Genomic DNA, 16,748 nt, shown 5'->3' with positions numbered 1-16,748 from the left:
TGATCACAACTCCTATGATCCCTGTGGCCGTCGATTCTCATACCTATATATACAACACAACCCCACTAAAACTTCAACAATGGCGGCCTCCGTCTTCTCCAAATCGGAATAATGCAGCGTCTGCATCAGCAGCACCGTCGAACCGGTGTCGAACCTCTGTTTTTCCATGTTCCTCTCCGACTGCCACCGCACTGTGTCGTGAGCCAACGGCCCCAACCACCCCATCATCTCCTCCATCGCCTCCCTCCACCCCACTGCCAGCGAGTGCCCGTCGTCGGCGCTCCTCATTTCCTCTTTCCCTCCTCCTCTCTTCCCCCAATTGTTTCTTCTCAACTTCGCCCTCACCTTCTCCTTTATTCTCGCCGGCAACATCTGATACAACTCCCCACGTGCGTCGTCCCCGATCGTCGTCGCCTCGTTCAGGCAGCGCTCAGCAAATAATATCACGTTTGCGTAGTTCAACGACAGCCCAGATCCCCCCACCGTCGTCGGCGGAGCTGAAGTGTATACTCTGTTATTCGTCGCCATCGATGAATCGAATTCCCCATACTCAATTCTGGGGTTGTTTTTTTCTCTAATCCCACTTGGAAATCGAATCAATTCCTTTTTCCCATTTTTAGGAATTGGGCCGGATTGTGTTACGAGTTTGTGTTCGTCGTCGCCGCCCACTTTCTGGTGTTCGCCATGGAAATTCCACCTCCATACTCTGTTACTGAGGTTTTGAATTTGTGGGTTTTGATCCAAAGAACAAACCTGGTCGGAAACGAATGGGCGGAAGACGGCGAAAATTCTAGCATAGATTACGCAAACTAATCGTGTCATTAATCCAACGGCGTAATCAAAACTCTGATTCCACAACGAAATTTCCTTGAAATGCTTTACGTCTTTTCTCTGCGAAGCGAGTTTTTTATCAAACATATCGAATTTCAACGGAACGCCCTGTTTCGGGGTTATCTCTTTCCGTTTCTGCATCCTCTTCTCCGACGCCTCCATTTCGACGAGAACTTCCATAGCAGAGTGAAGCTCCGCCGTGGCAAACACCAATTTCTCCATTTTCCCAATAAGCTTCGCAACATTCTTGAACCCCGAATCCGATTTCCCCCAATTAAAGATTCCAAGTTTCATATCGGAAAACACAAGATCAAACCGGGTGAGACCCAAATCGGCGCATTTCCGGCTGAGACGAGAAACAGAGGAGGCGGCATTGTTCAATTCCTCGAGACGTTCGGAGCAAGCGAGATTGAGAAGAAACTCCTCATCTATGGAATTCAAATATACAACACCCTTTGAGGGGATGACGTCATTCCGAAGCTTAGAAATCTCTTTATCGGTAAGAGATCGATACAGAGAAATGAGGGCCGCCATGGTTTTAGCAGTGTCGAAGGCGAGGATCCGGAGAGTGGGAGGAGGGGTCTTGTCTTGGAAGAAGAAATGAAGAGTGTGATTAGAGGCGCCTTTGAGGGAACCGGTAAGCCATGGCATGGTGGCAACGACCATGGCGTCGAGATAAATCCGGCGAAGGGATACAAGGCGGTACAAGAAACAGAGAAACCAGAAGGGTTTAGAATGAATGGAGGAAGAAGATGGGTATAAGAAGCAGATGGGTTCTTCGTTAAAACGCGGTTAGACAGTTGGGATTTGCGAGATTAGGGGACAGAGGTGTAATCCAAGAAGGAAGTCGGTGGACAGGGGAGGGATTAATATTTTATTTAATGGAATAAGGAGAATAACAGGAAATAAATAACACAAAGAATGTTTGCGTGGATTATGCCATGTCGGCTAACCAAAGATTCTTGGTCAAAGTCAAACCCTCCAGCTTGTGTCCACCACAATCTTTTTTTTTTTTTCTNTTTTTGGGAATGGTTACATAATTGGATTCGAGTGATATTGTGTGTTACCGTTGTACTTTTTAACTGTGGGGCGTTGTGATTTGAAGGGGAACTTAAGTCTCATTTACATTTTTTGATTGCCTTTATGGTTTTGTTGGAACTTAAGGTGAGGTTTGTCTTTAGCCACACATGTTGCCTGTGCGTGCATGTAATTTAATCGTGTGTGACACAACAATGTTGCATCTCATTGTTATCTTGGTTCCTAACCATGTTGTGAGACATATTGACCATCTTGGCTTGCTGAACATCCATCCATCTGAGTTCTCTCGATCTTGAGAATCTTGGGAATTGACCCATGTGGCGATCATCTCATCGAGACATCCTGAACATCCATCCATTTGAGTTCTCTCGAGCATCGAACTCTTCCATATCCAATTAAACCATTTACGACAAACGTTCTGGATAGCAGGTGCATAATCTAAGTTCATGATTAAACGTTTAGTCTTCGTAGCATTAGTACCTACCATCTCAGAGAAAAATAAAGAAGACGTGTGAATTCCTGTTCATACTCGCAATGGACCTGTCACCTTACTACAGACTAAAAAATTCTAAAGGTTTCCTATACCAAACCACTGAGAGGAAATATTTCTTGAAAAATGTTGCAATTGGAGATAAATGGAAACGGGATCAAATGAGAGAAAGAGTTCGTGTCGAGAGACAATAAAGAGGGAGTAGATACTGGTGGGTCTCAAACAGAGAAAATAATCTCAGTTAGCTGAGGTATGTCGTTTGACTTTGATGAAACTATTGTTTAAGTCTTAAAATCTTGTGAACATAAATTAATTTAAGAGTTAGACGTTTATATCGGGATGTAGACGAATTAAACTACTAAAAATCCGCATGTGAACCTATGAAATAATGGAGTAGGATCATTGCCAAGAAGGTGACATATAATTTAATGGCCCAAGGTAATCAACTACACCAAGTTTCATTTTTAAAATATTTTAATTGTAGTGTACATAAATCAAATAAATAAACTAAATTTGATTAAGTTCATCACAGATTCTCAAATATAAAAATGACATAGATATGTAACTTGTAATCAAGGGCACTTCTAATCTGATCCTTATACCAATACCAATATTATGAAATTATATATAAAATATTGGCTAAATTAATAAAAATATCCTTAAATTTTGTATTAAATTATATTTAAACTTTCAAAATTTTTAATTTTAAAAAATTTTATTAATACTTTTCAACTTTTTTAAAAAAGGTTTTTTACCATGAGATAAAAATATACTCATAAAATTTAAAAAGTAGCATTAACACCATTTACCTTTCTTAAAAAATTTTAATTTTTTTTATTTACTATCAGCATAGGGGAAAAATAGGTACAACAAAACCTCGTAAATTATCTCCAAACTTTTAATATTACTTTTAAAAGTTCTTTATTATTATTATTATTTTTTAATGTTAAATAAATGTATTTTTGAAGTCTTTAAAATAATTTAAAGGTTATTTGAACCTTTTTGAGACTCGGGCCGAAGAGCTAAAGCAGAAGGCCGCCGAGCTTGTGAATCGTCGTTCCATTTCAATGGATGAAGAGTTAGATATTAGAAATAATTTTGAAATATTTTTAAAAGTTAAATGATATTTTGAAAGTTAAAAGAGTGTTTTAAAAAAAAAAATTAGGAAGGGAAGAGTATTTTTATTAATTTTATGTTCTAAGTTTTTTTTTACCGTATGCTTAAAATTTCGACTCTGACCTGATGTTAGATGAGACGACAATAATGGCTAACAATAAATTAAATCAAAACNGCGAAGGGTGTGAGAGAAAGGTGAAGAAATCGGTGGAGGGAATGGAAAAGGGAGAAAAGAAAAAGGGTTGGAAGAAGAGGTCAAGAGTTTTATTGTGAATAATTAGTCTTAGAGTGAGCGTGTTGGTTTTGTGAGTCATTATTGATACCCATTTGATGTGGACATTGATACCCATTTGATGTGGACATTGATACCCATTTTCAAACGCCAAACAGACTCAATATCAATTTCTCTCATCTCAGAACCTGCTTCGAAATTTCCAGTTTTTGATCTTTTCAAACTCAATTTCAAGTTTTTGTGGTCATGAAGGTCAAGAAAAATGGAAGACTTTGGATAAAAGAAGCAACCTTTTTTCAATGCCTTCTTCTTCTCTCATTCCTCTCTTCTTCCTACTTACTCGTTTTCTTCGATTCAATTCTTAAATGCTTAAGCAACGTATACATTACAGTACCGTTTTTGTTAGTTTGTTTCTTTTTTTAGGTTGTTTCTTGTTCGTGAACTGTTCATACATAGAAGATTAGTATGACTTTTGCGTAAGGATGACACTCACAAATTGATAAATGGTGTTATGTCAGGTGGAAATCTCTTAGACGCGTTTTAAGACCGTGAGACTGATAGCGATACATAGGAGTGGGCTTGTACCGTTACAAAATGTCATATTGGATTAGTTAATTTTAGATAATTAATTGTTGTTAGTTTATTTTTATTAAGTCAAATTATTAAAAGAATTATTTTCATTCATTAAATATACCTTAAATAGGTTTTTGAGTTTATTTAGTTGTCAATATTAATAATTGTTTTTAAATAAATGATTTTGATAAAATTTTAAATTATTGGTATGATAATTGTATTGAAAAATTCATTATATATGTCATATTTCAAAAATTAAATATAATTAATTTATTTCACGCATTTTAACGTAAAATACATTTATTTCAATATACTGTCATCTTTCTCGACTATTATAAGGTATTTGAGAATTATTGGTAAATAAAAATAATTTTTATTAAGAAAAAATAAAATAAAAAATAAATGGCTAAAAGAAACCCAGACACAAAATACAAATAATTTTTTTTTAAAAGAAAATTTGAAATTTGAATTATTACATTTATTGTTATATTATATCTTTCTCGATCAAATATTATTAAATTTATTAAAATATGTAACGACTCAAAATTTCCTACTCAATTTAAGGTCGCTACTGTATACGTACCATAAACATTGAAGGCGGAAAACTTCATTTAAATTTCATAAAATATAACTTTTAACTTAAAACACAGCCATGGACTTACGTGTTTCGAAAACATCTTTAAAACGACACAACAAAAGACCCGAAATAAAATAAATAAGCATTTAAGTTTAAAACATCATATTCTATCCTAAGTCTAAGAAAATAAATACCACTATCCTATGCATGTGCCATGATCTCGAGTTGCGATGCCGTCATCAGCCATACAAAAATGCCTTGCCTTAACCTGAAAAATGTAGTAGCACATAGCTTGAATATTTAAATAAATACTTAGTAAGTGACCCCACTATTGGGGCTGAATGCAACAATCACATGCAATGAAATGATGAGACCTATCTTTCGTTTCGTTTCGTTTCTTTTCGTTTTCCCTACGGTGCTGTCCTAACGGGTAATCGTGGACGTGTATCATATACTCTACACACAGGCCATACGTGCGAGTATGGGCTCACCAGCTAGTTCGCATACCGCTGGGCCACTGTCCTTATCCGGTGGGCATACTCTGGGAGCCCCTTATGCCGGGACCCGTTAAAACTAGAACCGTCACGGCAGCGCTATGCAATGCATAACGATCGTTGTCCTGCCATTGGATGTACGCGTCCGTACCCTCGTGATGGGATGGGGGTATCCCCCCAGATGCATGAACACACATAATGCATGAGGTCCCCCTATTGCTACATTTATCTTTAATGACCATAATCCCCCTGTCACGTTCCAGGCTTCATGTCATTCTCATTTTCATTTCACATTTCATACACATTTCTATCGGGGTTATGGTTCCAGACAGTTTACCGTGTTTCATGTCATACAATTCATGTTGTTCACATTCACATATTCCATACAAACATGTCATAATCATTCAAGGACTTCATATCGTTACATGCATTACACATCATATCAGACTAAAAGCATACATAGCATATATTCACGTTCACATAATTATNGGTTACAATTGAAAGTTATTGTATTTGATTAATGTATTTTAAGACTTTTTATTTACTTTAGGTTACATTTACATAATGACTAATTATGGTCATAAAGTATGAATGTTAGGACTCTTGGAATGCCTTTAATAGTTTCATTTTTGAGGCTATATAAAGCCTTGTATGTTGTATTTGTAAGGAGACTTGGAAAATATTATTAAAGAAGCATTTGTGCTCTTTTTTAGCCAATGACCAAGTTTCTTTGCAATTCTATGTAGTTTAGGTTGCATGTAGAATCATTCAAGCTCGACATGATCAATCTTGCTTGTGGAGTGATTCGAATCTCAATCAAGTGTTCTTGTCCTGAGATACTTGATCAACAAGAATCATTCAAGTTAGACATGATCGATCTTGCTTGTGGAGTGATTCGAATCTCCAACAATGTTATTGCCTCGAGATATTCGATCAACAAGGTAATCCGAATCTTATTCCCCTTGTAGTGATTTCTTATCATATCAACACGTGCAGAACCACAGGGCACGTGTCAACATCAAATATAACCATGCCGATAGTAATGTCACTTACCTAGCTAGCTTAAGTCGTTGTCACAAATATATCTTTAATGAAAGTTCGATTCCGTCCTTTGAAATCCGAGTCAACCTATATGAGCTCATGACATCAGTAAGTTTGAACTTTATAAAATTATTTCTCTAATTTACATTGGCCATCGTAAAATTCTGATATTTAGTATTAGACAAAATTTAAAGGAGCTCACTATCCTATGATATTTCCTGTTTTATTGTTAAATATTGTTCAACAAATCTTTCCTCAATCTCTCTCCCCCTCTCTCTAATTATTTTTATTATGTAAATATTATTTTCATTCTGTAGATAGGTTTTTCAATTGTGTAAACATATGTTACTGGCCAATTGTAAGTCCAATTGTAAGTTGATTGTTTGGCTACGATCTTCTGGTTTATAGATCTGCCAACTAAAATTTTATTGAATCTAACCTTATAAAACTTAAAATGCTAACAAAAATCTAATTAATTAGATATGAGATCTGATTATTACAGAACCTGTTAAAAATATGAAAGAAGATTTGATGAAAGAAGATTTGATTTATTACAGAACCTCTTAAAAATATGAAAGAAGATTTGATCATAAATTAATTTCTTATAACCATAACTATAAAAGGAAACCTGAGATAAGATTTTACCATAACAACTGACAAAAATCTCTAAATCTACACTATGTTGAAAGCCCATTTTACTTCTCCTCAAATCTGACCATTGTTATTATTATTATTATTTTTTTTCTTTCTTTCTCAGTAAGAATAGGTTGACGAGGGATAATTGTGGAAAGGGATGAAAGGTTAGTGGAGAGAAGTGAGGAAATATTTTTTATTTTTTATTTAATTTTAATTAATTTATTTATTATTATTATTATTTTAACTATTTTTAAAATTATTTTTATTTGTTTATTTATTTATTTCTTTATTTATTTTTAGGCTATTACAAAATATTTATATTTTTTCATAACAATTATATTGAAAAATAGAAATGATTCTTTTAAAAATTATCTTAGATTAATCTATTTTATTAAAAAAATGTAAAAAAGTTATCGACAAGAATTCTATCTCCAAAAATAAATGGAGGATTTTGTAGTGATAAAGATTGAAATAAGCCGTAGAAATGAGATGGGATAGACTTCCCTTCTCCGCTAAGGGTGTACATCCAACCTGCTAAGTCGAGAATACAATCCGATCCAACCCAAAAATCCTAAAAAAAAATAAATAAAATGGCCCAACCCACGCAACCCAAGCCCAGGAGTAATCTTTTGTGTCTGCCCCGGCACATCTGCACTCTACGTACCGTCTCAATAATTCTCTCTCTCTCTCTCGTGGAGGTTGACGCTCACATCTTTATTTCTCCATTGGACTCTCTTCTCAATTTCTATTTCTCCGCTTGACCTTGTCTTGGGGTTTCTCGTTGAACGTCATCGTCGACTATCTCTCTGTTTGGCACTCAGTGCTTTGCGTTGGATTTCTCCACTCCGTGTTTCTCCTCAGATTTCTTAGCTCACTACTCTGTTGTTTCCAATTTTCAAAGTTGGGTTGAGTTATCAATCTAACCAACCCCAACTTTTGGTTAGTCCAAAAAAAATCTCCCAACTCAACCTAAATCAGAACATATAACCCTCACATTTCTAGGTAAAAGTATTTTTAGATTAACTTTGTAAGTATGTACAAGTAGAGTTTTTTTAATGTAAAATATTTGAAATTACAAAATTGCCCTCAAATATATATATATATATATATTGGTGTAATTTGACATTTTGTCCCATCCTTTTGTATCACCTAACACAAAAGTTAAACCCTAAAAAGATTTCTTTGAAAAATATATTTTTCTAAAAAGTATTTAAACTCGTAGAATTATATATTAATAAATTGGCCAACTTAGGAAGAAAAATCCTAGATTTTTTTTAGGGTTCAAACATGGTAATTCAAAGACGAGATGTAATATTCCACGTTGGTTTGGAAGGAGAATGAGACACCCTTAAGAGTGTGGAAACCTCCCCCTAGTAAATACGTAATGAGAAAGTCCATAAGCGAAAGCCTAAAAACTTTAAAGGGAAGCTCGGAAAGGAAATCCCAAAGAAGATAATATCTGGATGAACAACATTTTAAAAATACATAAACTCAAATTTCCAACATTTAAAAAATATGTGTTTAATTAACGAGTTAAGCTATGTGAAATTAACGAGGAAAAGTACATAAACACTTATAAAAAAAGTCTCCATAAAATCTTTAGATTAAGATGAGATATATTCTATGAAAGAATATCTCTTATCCAAACAAAGAAGGATCCTCAAATTAAGGGAAGTGTGCGTAGTAATATGCATGAAAGCATGTTCCTTTTGTACGTATATGAGAGACCACATGCTTATACTTCAAACCTTTTAAAGTTTACGAAATTTTTATTATATTGGTGAACTCTTCCACTTTCTTTTTTTAAACTAGTAGATTCATCGTCTCGTTCGAGTATGTAGCAAGAATTCATAGTTTTGGACGTTTTTCAATAAGGAGTCAAGATGCACACGTTAAGGTAGAGATGTTCACGGGATAGAACCCTGATAGACAGATGACTTTCTCCTCTCCATTCCCGCCTCTAAACACGGGATAGGAAATTCGTTGAGATTGAGTTCTCCACTAATTTTTAAATTTATTCTCAACGGAGATAACAATTATTTCATAAGCAAAAATGTAACTATAAAAATTTAAAATCTAATATTAGAGCGTAGTTTTTAACCCAAGTAACCTAATTTCTAAAATTTCAAATTTCAATATTATAATATGTAATCAATAACTTATTCACAATAATAATAATAAATAAATAGTCAGATTGGGGGCAGGAACAGGGAATATAATCTGTCCCGATCCCTAAAAAACTCTCCTTGCTCTCTCCTCGTTTCCTGTTAAAGTTATATATTCGAATAGCTCAACTTCGATCGCGAAATTAGATAGCATGATCAAATTTAATTATGAAGTAACAAAGGGAATGGAACGAAGCCATGTGCAGCCTCTTTCTCTTTTATGTGCATGTCATTTCTTCTTACATTGATATCAATCATAATCAAAGCTATATACCTCACTAAATATGAACAGCCACAAAAGCATAGCCAACCACAAGCATTTCATAACAATTAATATCAACAATGAATATAAAACACATCAAACACTTTCCAGTTTACAAGAAAATCACCCTTTCCAAGAAATAATTATAAACAAAACCCAACAACTATTCTCTGATGAACAGGCAGAGGAACATTTCCAATATTCTCATATATTAAAAATGGTAATCATGATCTCACAAATTATTCCCCTAACCTAATAATAATTCCATATGATAATTAATTAATTAATGAAAAGTATAGTTTGAGAAATAATTAAAATGGACATCTGATGTCCCATGTGCCCGACTGTTCCTTCTGAGACCAATCCAACTCATCGCTGTTCCTGTTGGAACAAGACAAAGCCCTCAAAGCACACATTTACCTTTTTAAACCTCATCTTCTTCCATGGATTCTTGCTCCTAAACCTCCCCAAAAAAACAATCTCGCTTTCCCCGAAAAACCAACATTTTCTTTCTCTTTAATCCTTTTCACATGCATCGTACCAAACAAAACCCTCTCCTCTCATCAATACATTCTTCAATTACTTACCTTTTTTGGAAAATATTTAATGGGTATTCCTTTAATTCTTCTTTTCTTGCCATTTTGATAGGTTTCATCGACGTTTGGTTCTTTGAAGAAACTTGTAATATAACGACTCAAGCCCACCACTAACTGATATTGTTCTCTAGGCTTTCTCTCTTGAACTTCATTCTACTCTTCAACCGATATGAGATCTCACATATAAGTTGTCAACATAAGCATAATTCAACCGTCATTAGCTCATTCTTGTAGGATCAGAGGCATTATTTTGTGTCTACTACTTTTAAGTTAGTATAACAGAACAGGGCTGTGAAGGCTCACGAAGTAGGTAGCAAACAATAGCTTTTCAGCATGTAAAGATCCAACCAAAGACGTCTTGGGGATTGACAATAGCTAAGCATTGTGGCCATCACAATTCAAGCTACGTATGGTTTGCGCACACCCTAAGAGCTTGTTAGCCAAAAGCTTTAAAGATAGATATACCATTTCCATTATAATTCATAATTGAATAGGCTTCTTTTGCATAAAATTATGGCATTAAAAGAAGGGGGAAAGAAGCAAGCTCCTGAAGAACCCAATATTGATCTTGTTTGGTGTGCCAATTGAAGCATGGCCTATTATTAGGGTTTCGTAGGGGAATTGGAATTTTGCCATTTTTATAAAACTTTTTTAGGGTTTTGCAGATTTTGCAAATTGGAGATTTTATTGCACAAATACATACACAACAAGAAACAAGAAAGTGACTGAGATGGCGATTAGCAGACGTAGTAATGGTTTTTCCCTTTAAAAAAATTTTAAAAAAAAAACTAAACTTTTTGGCAGTGGCCTTATTCAAATCCTTGCAATACTTAATTGTTGATTCCTTTGAGTTGTTGGAATAAATTTGGACGTATATAAAGAGAGAAATAAATAGATCTCTGATGATATATATATATATTTTGTGGGGTATTATAATAAAACCAAGAGAAAAGGGAATCAATGTTGTCAAGTATCCGACTTTATGTGGGTTTTGTTTTTTGATATATGGGTCTCATGGAATGTCATTACCTTATTATTGATTGCAAAAAGGTGTATAATATATCATATTATTATCATCCTTCTTCACATATTTCCATGCACATTTGGTACCCTCATTCTTTCTTTTATCATACCCTAATCTTGTGACCCTTTCGATCCACATCGGTTGAATAGAGGAATGAAACACTCCGTAAACAGTGTGGAAATGGAAACCTCTCTCTAGCATACGTGTTTTAAAATCGTGAGACTGACGGCGATATGTAACGAGCCAAAACGGACAATATCTACTAGTAGTGACCTTGGATCGTTACAAATGGTATAAGAGTCACTGAGCCTGGAAAAGGGGTGGATTGTGAGATCCCACATCAGTTGAGGAAGAGAATGAAGCATTTTTTACAAGGGTGTGAAAATCTCTCCCTACGAGACGCGTTTTAATAATCTTGAAGGAAAACCGGTAAGAGAAAGCTCAAAGAGAACAATATCCACTGGTTTCTTCTAATTTTAGTTCATGGGTATAACCTATCCCACTAGATTATCAGCTCAATATCTCAAAGCTCTGAGCTTTCTAATGAAAAAGTTTGCATCTTGGGGAGAAAATTTGAAGTAAACTAAAGAATTAAGGTGAAGAAAGGAATAAAAGTTTAGACTTTTGTGTAATAAATGGAAAAAAAAAAGGGCATAGAAATGATGGAACACAAACTCTTAAATATTCCACAAAAATATTCTCACTTTGATCGATATGAACCTATCTTACAAGTGTATATATGTATATGAGTATTTTATTGAAACTGAAAACAAGAAAGGTTTCAAATATGTCAATTTTTATCAGCTTTTCATTTCATCAATCTCCTTTTGCGAGCAATATTGCTGAATTTTGCTACAATCTTGCTCAAGGACACAAGGAGTAGAAGAACTGACATAGAGATTCCAAAAGGAAAATGAAACAACAAGAGAAACAAAAACTATAGAGATAAATTCACGGCGGTGAAATTTTACTTTAGCTTTGGCTTTGTTCGGCTACCACCGCCATCGCCAAGGCGGAGCTCGAGATCCAAATCTTCGATAGAACTATGACTAAGTCCAATTACCTCCGATCGGAGAACGAAAGCCACCGTGGACGTCGAATGATGATCGCTTCGCTTTCTCTTGCAACAAACAGCATCATCTTTGAAGAGATCGGTTGTTTTTATGGAAAGGTCTAAACTTTGACGCCATTTATGATCGGATTCGTCCACGGAGTTTTGTGAGGATTTAGGGTTAGGGTTAAACGCCAAATTTTCATCACAAACAAATTGGGAAGATGGGTGTTGTGGAAGATCGATCAATGACGTAAAGGGGTTGTTTTTTGGGGGAATTTGAAGATGGGTTTCGATTTGGGGTTTGAAAGATTCATGCTTTAACATAGCACGATCACGCCGGTGAACATTCATGTGACCACCAAGAGCTTGAGCTGACCTGAATTCCCTTTTGCAGAAGCTACAAGAGTAGAATCTCGGGGGCCAAACGCAGCCGCCGAGACGACCGGAGGCATCGTCGGCGAAAGCTTGTTCTTCCCATGAATCATCAAAAGAAGAAGCTTTGTTGTTGAGATGATCGGAGGCAGTAGTCAAACGATTCTCGTTCTTGTTCTTGTTCTTGTTCTTCTTGTTGTCTTCCCACATCATCCAACATGGTTTGGGCTCCATTTCCATGGAATTTGAGAGAGAATGAGATATTTAAGGTGAGGTTGATTGAAATTGAAGTGGTGGGTAGGGGTATAGAGCTCTAGAGTTTTGGTTGTTTTGTGGGAGCTAGGGTTGGGTAGATGGATTCCACTGAGTTCATCCATAAATGTGGTTGAGAATTTTAAAAGTTTTAGAGAGAGTTTAGAAAGGTGAAAGGATTAAAAATTGGAAGTGTGTGTGTGTGTGTGTGTGTGTGTGGGGTCTTTGAAAGCCATGTTTTTTGGGGATGAGAAGAGGGAGGGTTGGGTAGCTAACTGAAGTAATCTGACTCAAATCTGCTCAAAGATATCACTAAAACAACTCATAAACTAATAATTAATTCACAAGTGTGTGTGTGTGTCTGTGTTTGTGTCTTCTTCAATTATGAACAAAACTTTTATTCAATGGATCTCTATGATTTGTGGTAGTATTATTCTTAATCACGTTACCTAGAACGCTACAATTTTTTAAATGTATCTGTTATGGAGAGATTTTCCATCATTTCTCTCTCCAACTGATATGAGATCTCACAAAAAATGTCGAATATGCAGTATGAGTTCACGAACCATTCCCAGGATTAAAGTCAGGATTTGGCACTTTGGCATTCTCCTGCATTCTTTACGACATAGTCAGGTTACTTACTCCTCACTTCTACGAATGAAAACTATCTTCATAAACCAACACGATTTCTTCCGACATGTTTACTCACATGCATTCCATGAAAAATTTCAAGAGGTGACCCAATATATAATTACTCTGAGCAAAACACGCTTAATTAAGAAGTTCTAATGATTAAGCCACTAAAAAGAAATATGCTCAATTTTAATTATTTTAAAGCTTTTCTTAGCTATTATATTATGAAGATCGCTCTTGTTCAAATGTGATATTAGTTCATTCATATACCTCTCGTTTACTCGGACGTACATAATGATATAATATGTAGTTAAAATATTCGTAAATTAATGAAAAGATTGACTGGTTAATTTGAAGGANGCTAATACTCTTATGCCCCCAATTAAGGATATTCTATAAAAAGCCTCTAAGTTATTGGTTTGAATTCTTATTCCATATATGAGCTCTAAAATATTTACAAAAATAAGTGTTTTTTTGGAAAAAGGATAAATTAATTAAAACTTTATATTTTTTTCTCACAAAACACTTTTACAAGTTTTAATAATATTTTTAAATTTTAAAAATAAAAAATAAATAATAATAAATACTCTTAAATTTAAGAGGCTACTAATTTTTTAAATTTAAAAGTATCTTTTAATACCTTTATATTTTATTAGAAACTTTCAAAACATCTTCAAATTTTTTTAAAAAAAGTTTAACAAAAAAACTGCTATCAGTATCATATTTCAAAAATAACCATGAACTTTAAAGTTTTGGAAAAAAAAATTTAATTTATCTTTAGTACCCTTCAAATTTAAAAGAAATTTACGACGGTAAATAGACAATTTTTATCTAAATTCCGATGATAATTAACTTTTAAAACATAAAAATAAAGATGTTGATAATATTTTAAACAATTTATGACATCTTTACATATGGTAGATGTATTTAAAATATTTTTAAAAAGAACTTTTTAAAATTTATACAAGTTTTGAAACACTTTAAATAAAAGTATATTTTTTTTTTAATTTTTTTATAGTTTGAATGTTAAAAAGATTTGTACATAATGATGGTTTGAAGCATCAGCACCCGTCTAAAATTGGCTTATTAAAAAATAGTCATATACTGTCTCTTCATCAAGGTTCTTTAAAAAGAAAAAAAATTATAAACGTTCATGCTCAAACTGAATAGCATTATACAATTGTAAAGATAATTGTAGAGATTCGTTGTCCTTCTAGCAACTGGTATGTTGTCTTGTTAACGTAGCATGGAAACTATTGATTACTTATTTCTGGACGGTAACGTAGTTGCCTCTGTTTGAAATTTGATTTCTAACACGGCTCGATTTCAACTTTATTCTGCCTTTTTCAGGGGGATTAATTGTTATGTTGCCTCGATCAACACGGCTTGTTATGTGTTCGAATTTTAGCAACTCTTGGTTGAGAGATTTAAAAGAGAACATTATTGTAACCGGAATGATATAATCTAAGATACATCACGAAAATAATTTTTTAAGAATAAAAAAAAGAATCATGTGGACAAATGTTTAGTTAAGAATAAATATTATTTAATGTGAAATAATATTATATTGTTGGTTAATCCAAAAAATATATTATATAAAAAATAAAATTGAGAATTGTTAATAGGCCACTATAATTTCCCCTATTTGCGTAACCACTTAGCCGATGTATTTGACATAGAGGAAGAATCATTCTTATTTATTTATTGTTCAAAAAGAATTCATAAATATTATTATTAATCCTTTTCTTCTAAGCTACAATTTCATCATTCTCCTTCCCCGATAATCTCTCCATTAAACTTAAATAATCCCTTTGAGGCTACCGTCTTTACTCGCATACGCCTCGTGTCTACCCCCTTCGGGGAACAACGAGAAGGTTGACATATCGTGCGGTGTCTGACTCTAATATCATTTGTAACGGCTTAAATCCACCGCTAGCCGATATTGTCCTCTGTGGGCTTTCCATGTTCGAAAGGTTTCCACACACTTGTAAAAAGTGGTTTGTTCTCCTCCCAACCAACCAACGTGGGTAGTTTAATTTTTGTTTTTATTCCTGCCACTTAATTAAGATTAGTGTTTTAAAACATTTTTTATTTTATTCGAGTTTCTATCCTTTTCCATATATATTTTTTTAATCTTTATACTTTCTATTTTTATTAGCTAATTAACGTTATAATCATGGGTATATAAGTAAAAAATATTATCTTAATGGTTAAGAGAAGAAAAGGAAAAGTAAAACCATGAGAGCTTATACTCACAGTGAACAAATATCAATAATCCCACATCCACGAATTAAGGGGAAAATCACGAGTTTTATTTATTTATTATTTATTTTTTTTATTTTTTTTTGTAAATGGGTTAAACTACAAATTCGTTAATTCATACATCTACTAACCAAAAAATCAAATCTTAAAATTTTATTAGATATTAAAATTCAAGTTTAATGTATTTGAATTTTTAAGTTTATGTCTTTGAAATTATAAAAAAATAATAATAATAATAATTGACCTTTAATTTTTTTTTTTTTTTTAATTTTATGCCTAATAGTTGTTTGACATAATTTTTAATAATTAACAAATATATTAGATATGAATTTTATTATTAAATTTTAAGTTAAATAATATCTTAAAATTTTTTAAATAAATTCAATTAAATTTAAGAGACATCAAACGCAATTTTTAAAATTCGAAGATGTTTAGAAATTTATTAAAATGAATTAAATAGACTTTTAGACGTAAAAGTTGGACTAAAGTTGTCATTTAATCTATAATTAATATTTTTATTTAAATATAATTCATTGGAAATAAATTTAGTATTTGATAAATTATAATAATAGAAAATGAATTTTAGTTATTTATTTATTTATTGTAGGCCAATTTATTGACCACCACGCTGAATTCGGTTATTGCACAGGATTTGACAAATTCGCACAGTGACACCGACACGTCGTAAAGTACGCTTACAGACTTGCGGTGCAGGGGGGTGATTTTTTCAACGACATCAATTGTATGCCGTCGTCAGCAAAATTTATAACTAAAACGACACATGATATAATTCTTAAGGAACACGGTATTCAAAAAATCAATGGTCCGAACATGGTTATCTATGGCTCGACTCGATCTCAAGAGTGAATCGATAAAATATAGTAAAAATATCAAAAAATTATCGGGATATAGATCGATAAGTGATGATACAATATTTATTCGATTGTAGTGTAAAAAAATCTACAAAATATAACAAAAATATCAATGAGATATTTGATCTTATATTTCTTTAAAAATTTAAATATCGACATTTTCAGCAATATTGAAGTTTAAAACCTTGCCATATCACTAAATCTTTATATTCTCTAAGTATCATGGCT

General features: G+C 33.4%; 2 protein-coding genes across 2 annotated transcripts; both read right to left on the bottom strand.

Annotated features, from left to right (window-relative positions):
* Window positions 1–12: 12 nt before the first annotated feature.
* Window positions 13–1,497, bottom strand: LOC111781641. The gene has a single exon (XM_023662332.1). It carries the CDS (start codon window positions 1,495–1,497, stop codon window positions 13–15), a length of 1,485 nt encoding a protein of 494 aa, XP_023518100.1.
* Window positions 1,498–11,813: 10,316 nt separating this feature from the next.
* LOC111781921 (transcriptional regulator SUPERMAN-like) lies at window positions 11,814–12,892 on the bottom strand. Its single transcript, XM_023662655.1, has one exon. It carries the CDS (start codon window positions 12,739–12,741, stop codon window positions 12,043–12,045), a length of 699 nt encoding a protein of 232 aa, XP_023518423.1. The 5' UTR covers window positions 12,742–12,892; the 3' UTR covers window positions 11,814–12,042.
* Window positions 12,893–16,748: the final 3,856 nt, after the last annotated feature.

The sequence above is a fragment of the Cucurbita pepo genome, chromosome LG19 (assembly GCF_002806865.2).
Source record: "Cucurbita pepo subsp. pepo cultivar mu-cu-16 chromosome LG19, ASM280686v2, whole genome shotgun sequence".
Classification (NCBI taxonomy): Eukaryota; Viridiplantae; Streptophyta; class Magnoliopsida; order Cucurbitales; family Cucurbitaceae; genus Cucurbita; species Cucurbita pepo.
The sequence above is the reverse complement of the archived record's forward strand: the minus strand, read 5'-3'. Positions and strand labels throughout refer to the sequence as shown.

Excerpts from the sequence above, each read along its gene's own strand:
- LOC111781641 (XM_023662332.1), bottom strand. The coding sequence starts at position 1,497 with ATGGTCGTTGCCACCATGCCATGGCTTACCGGTTCCCTCAAAGGCGCC.
- LOC111781921 (XM_023662655.1), bottom strand. The coding sequence starts at position 12,741 with ATGGAAATGGAGCCCAAACCATGTTGGATGATGTGGGAAGACAACAAG.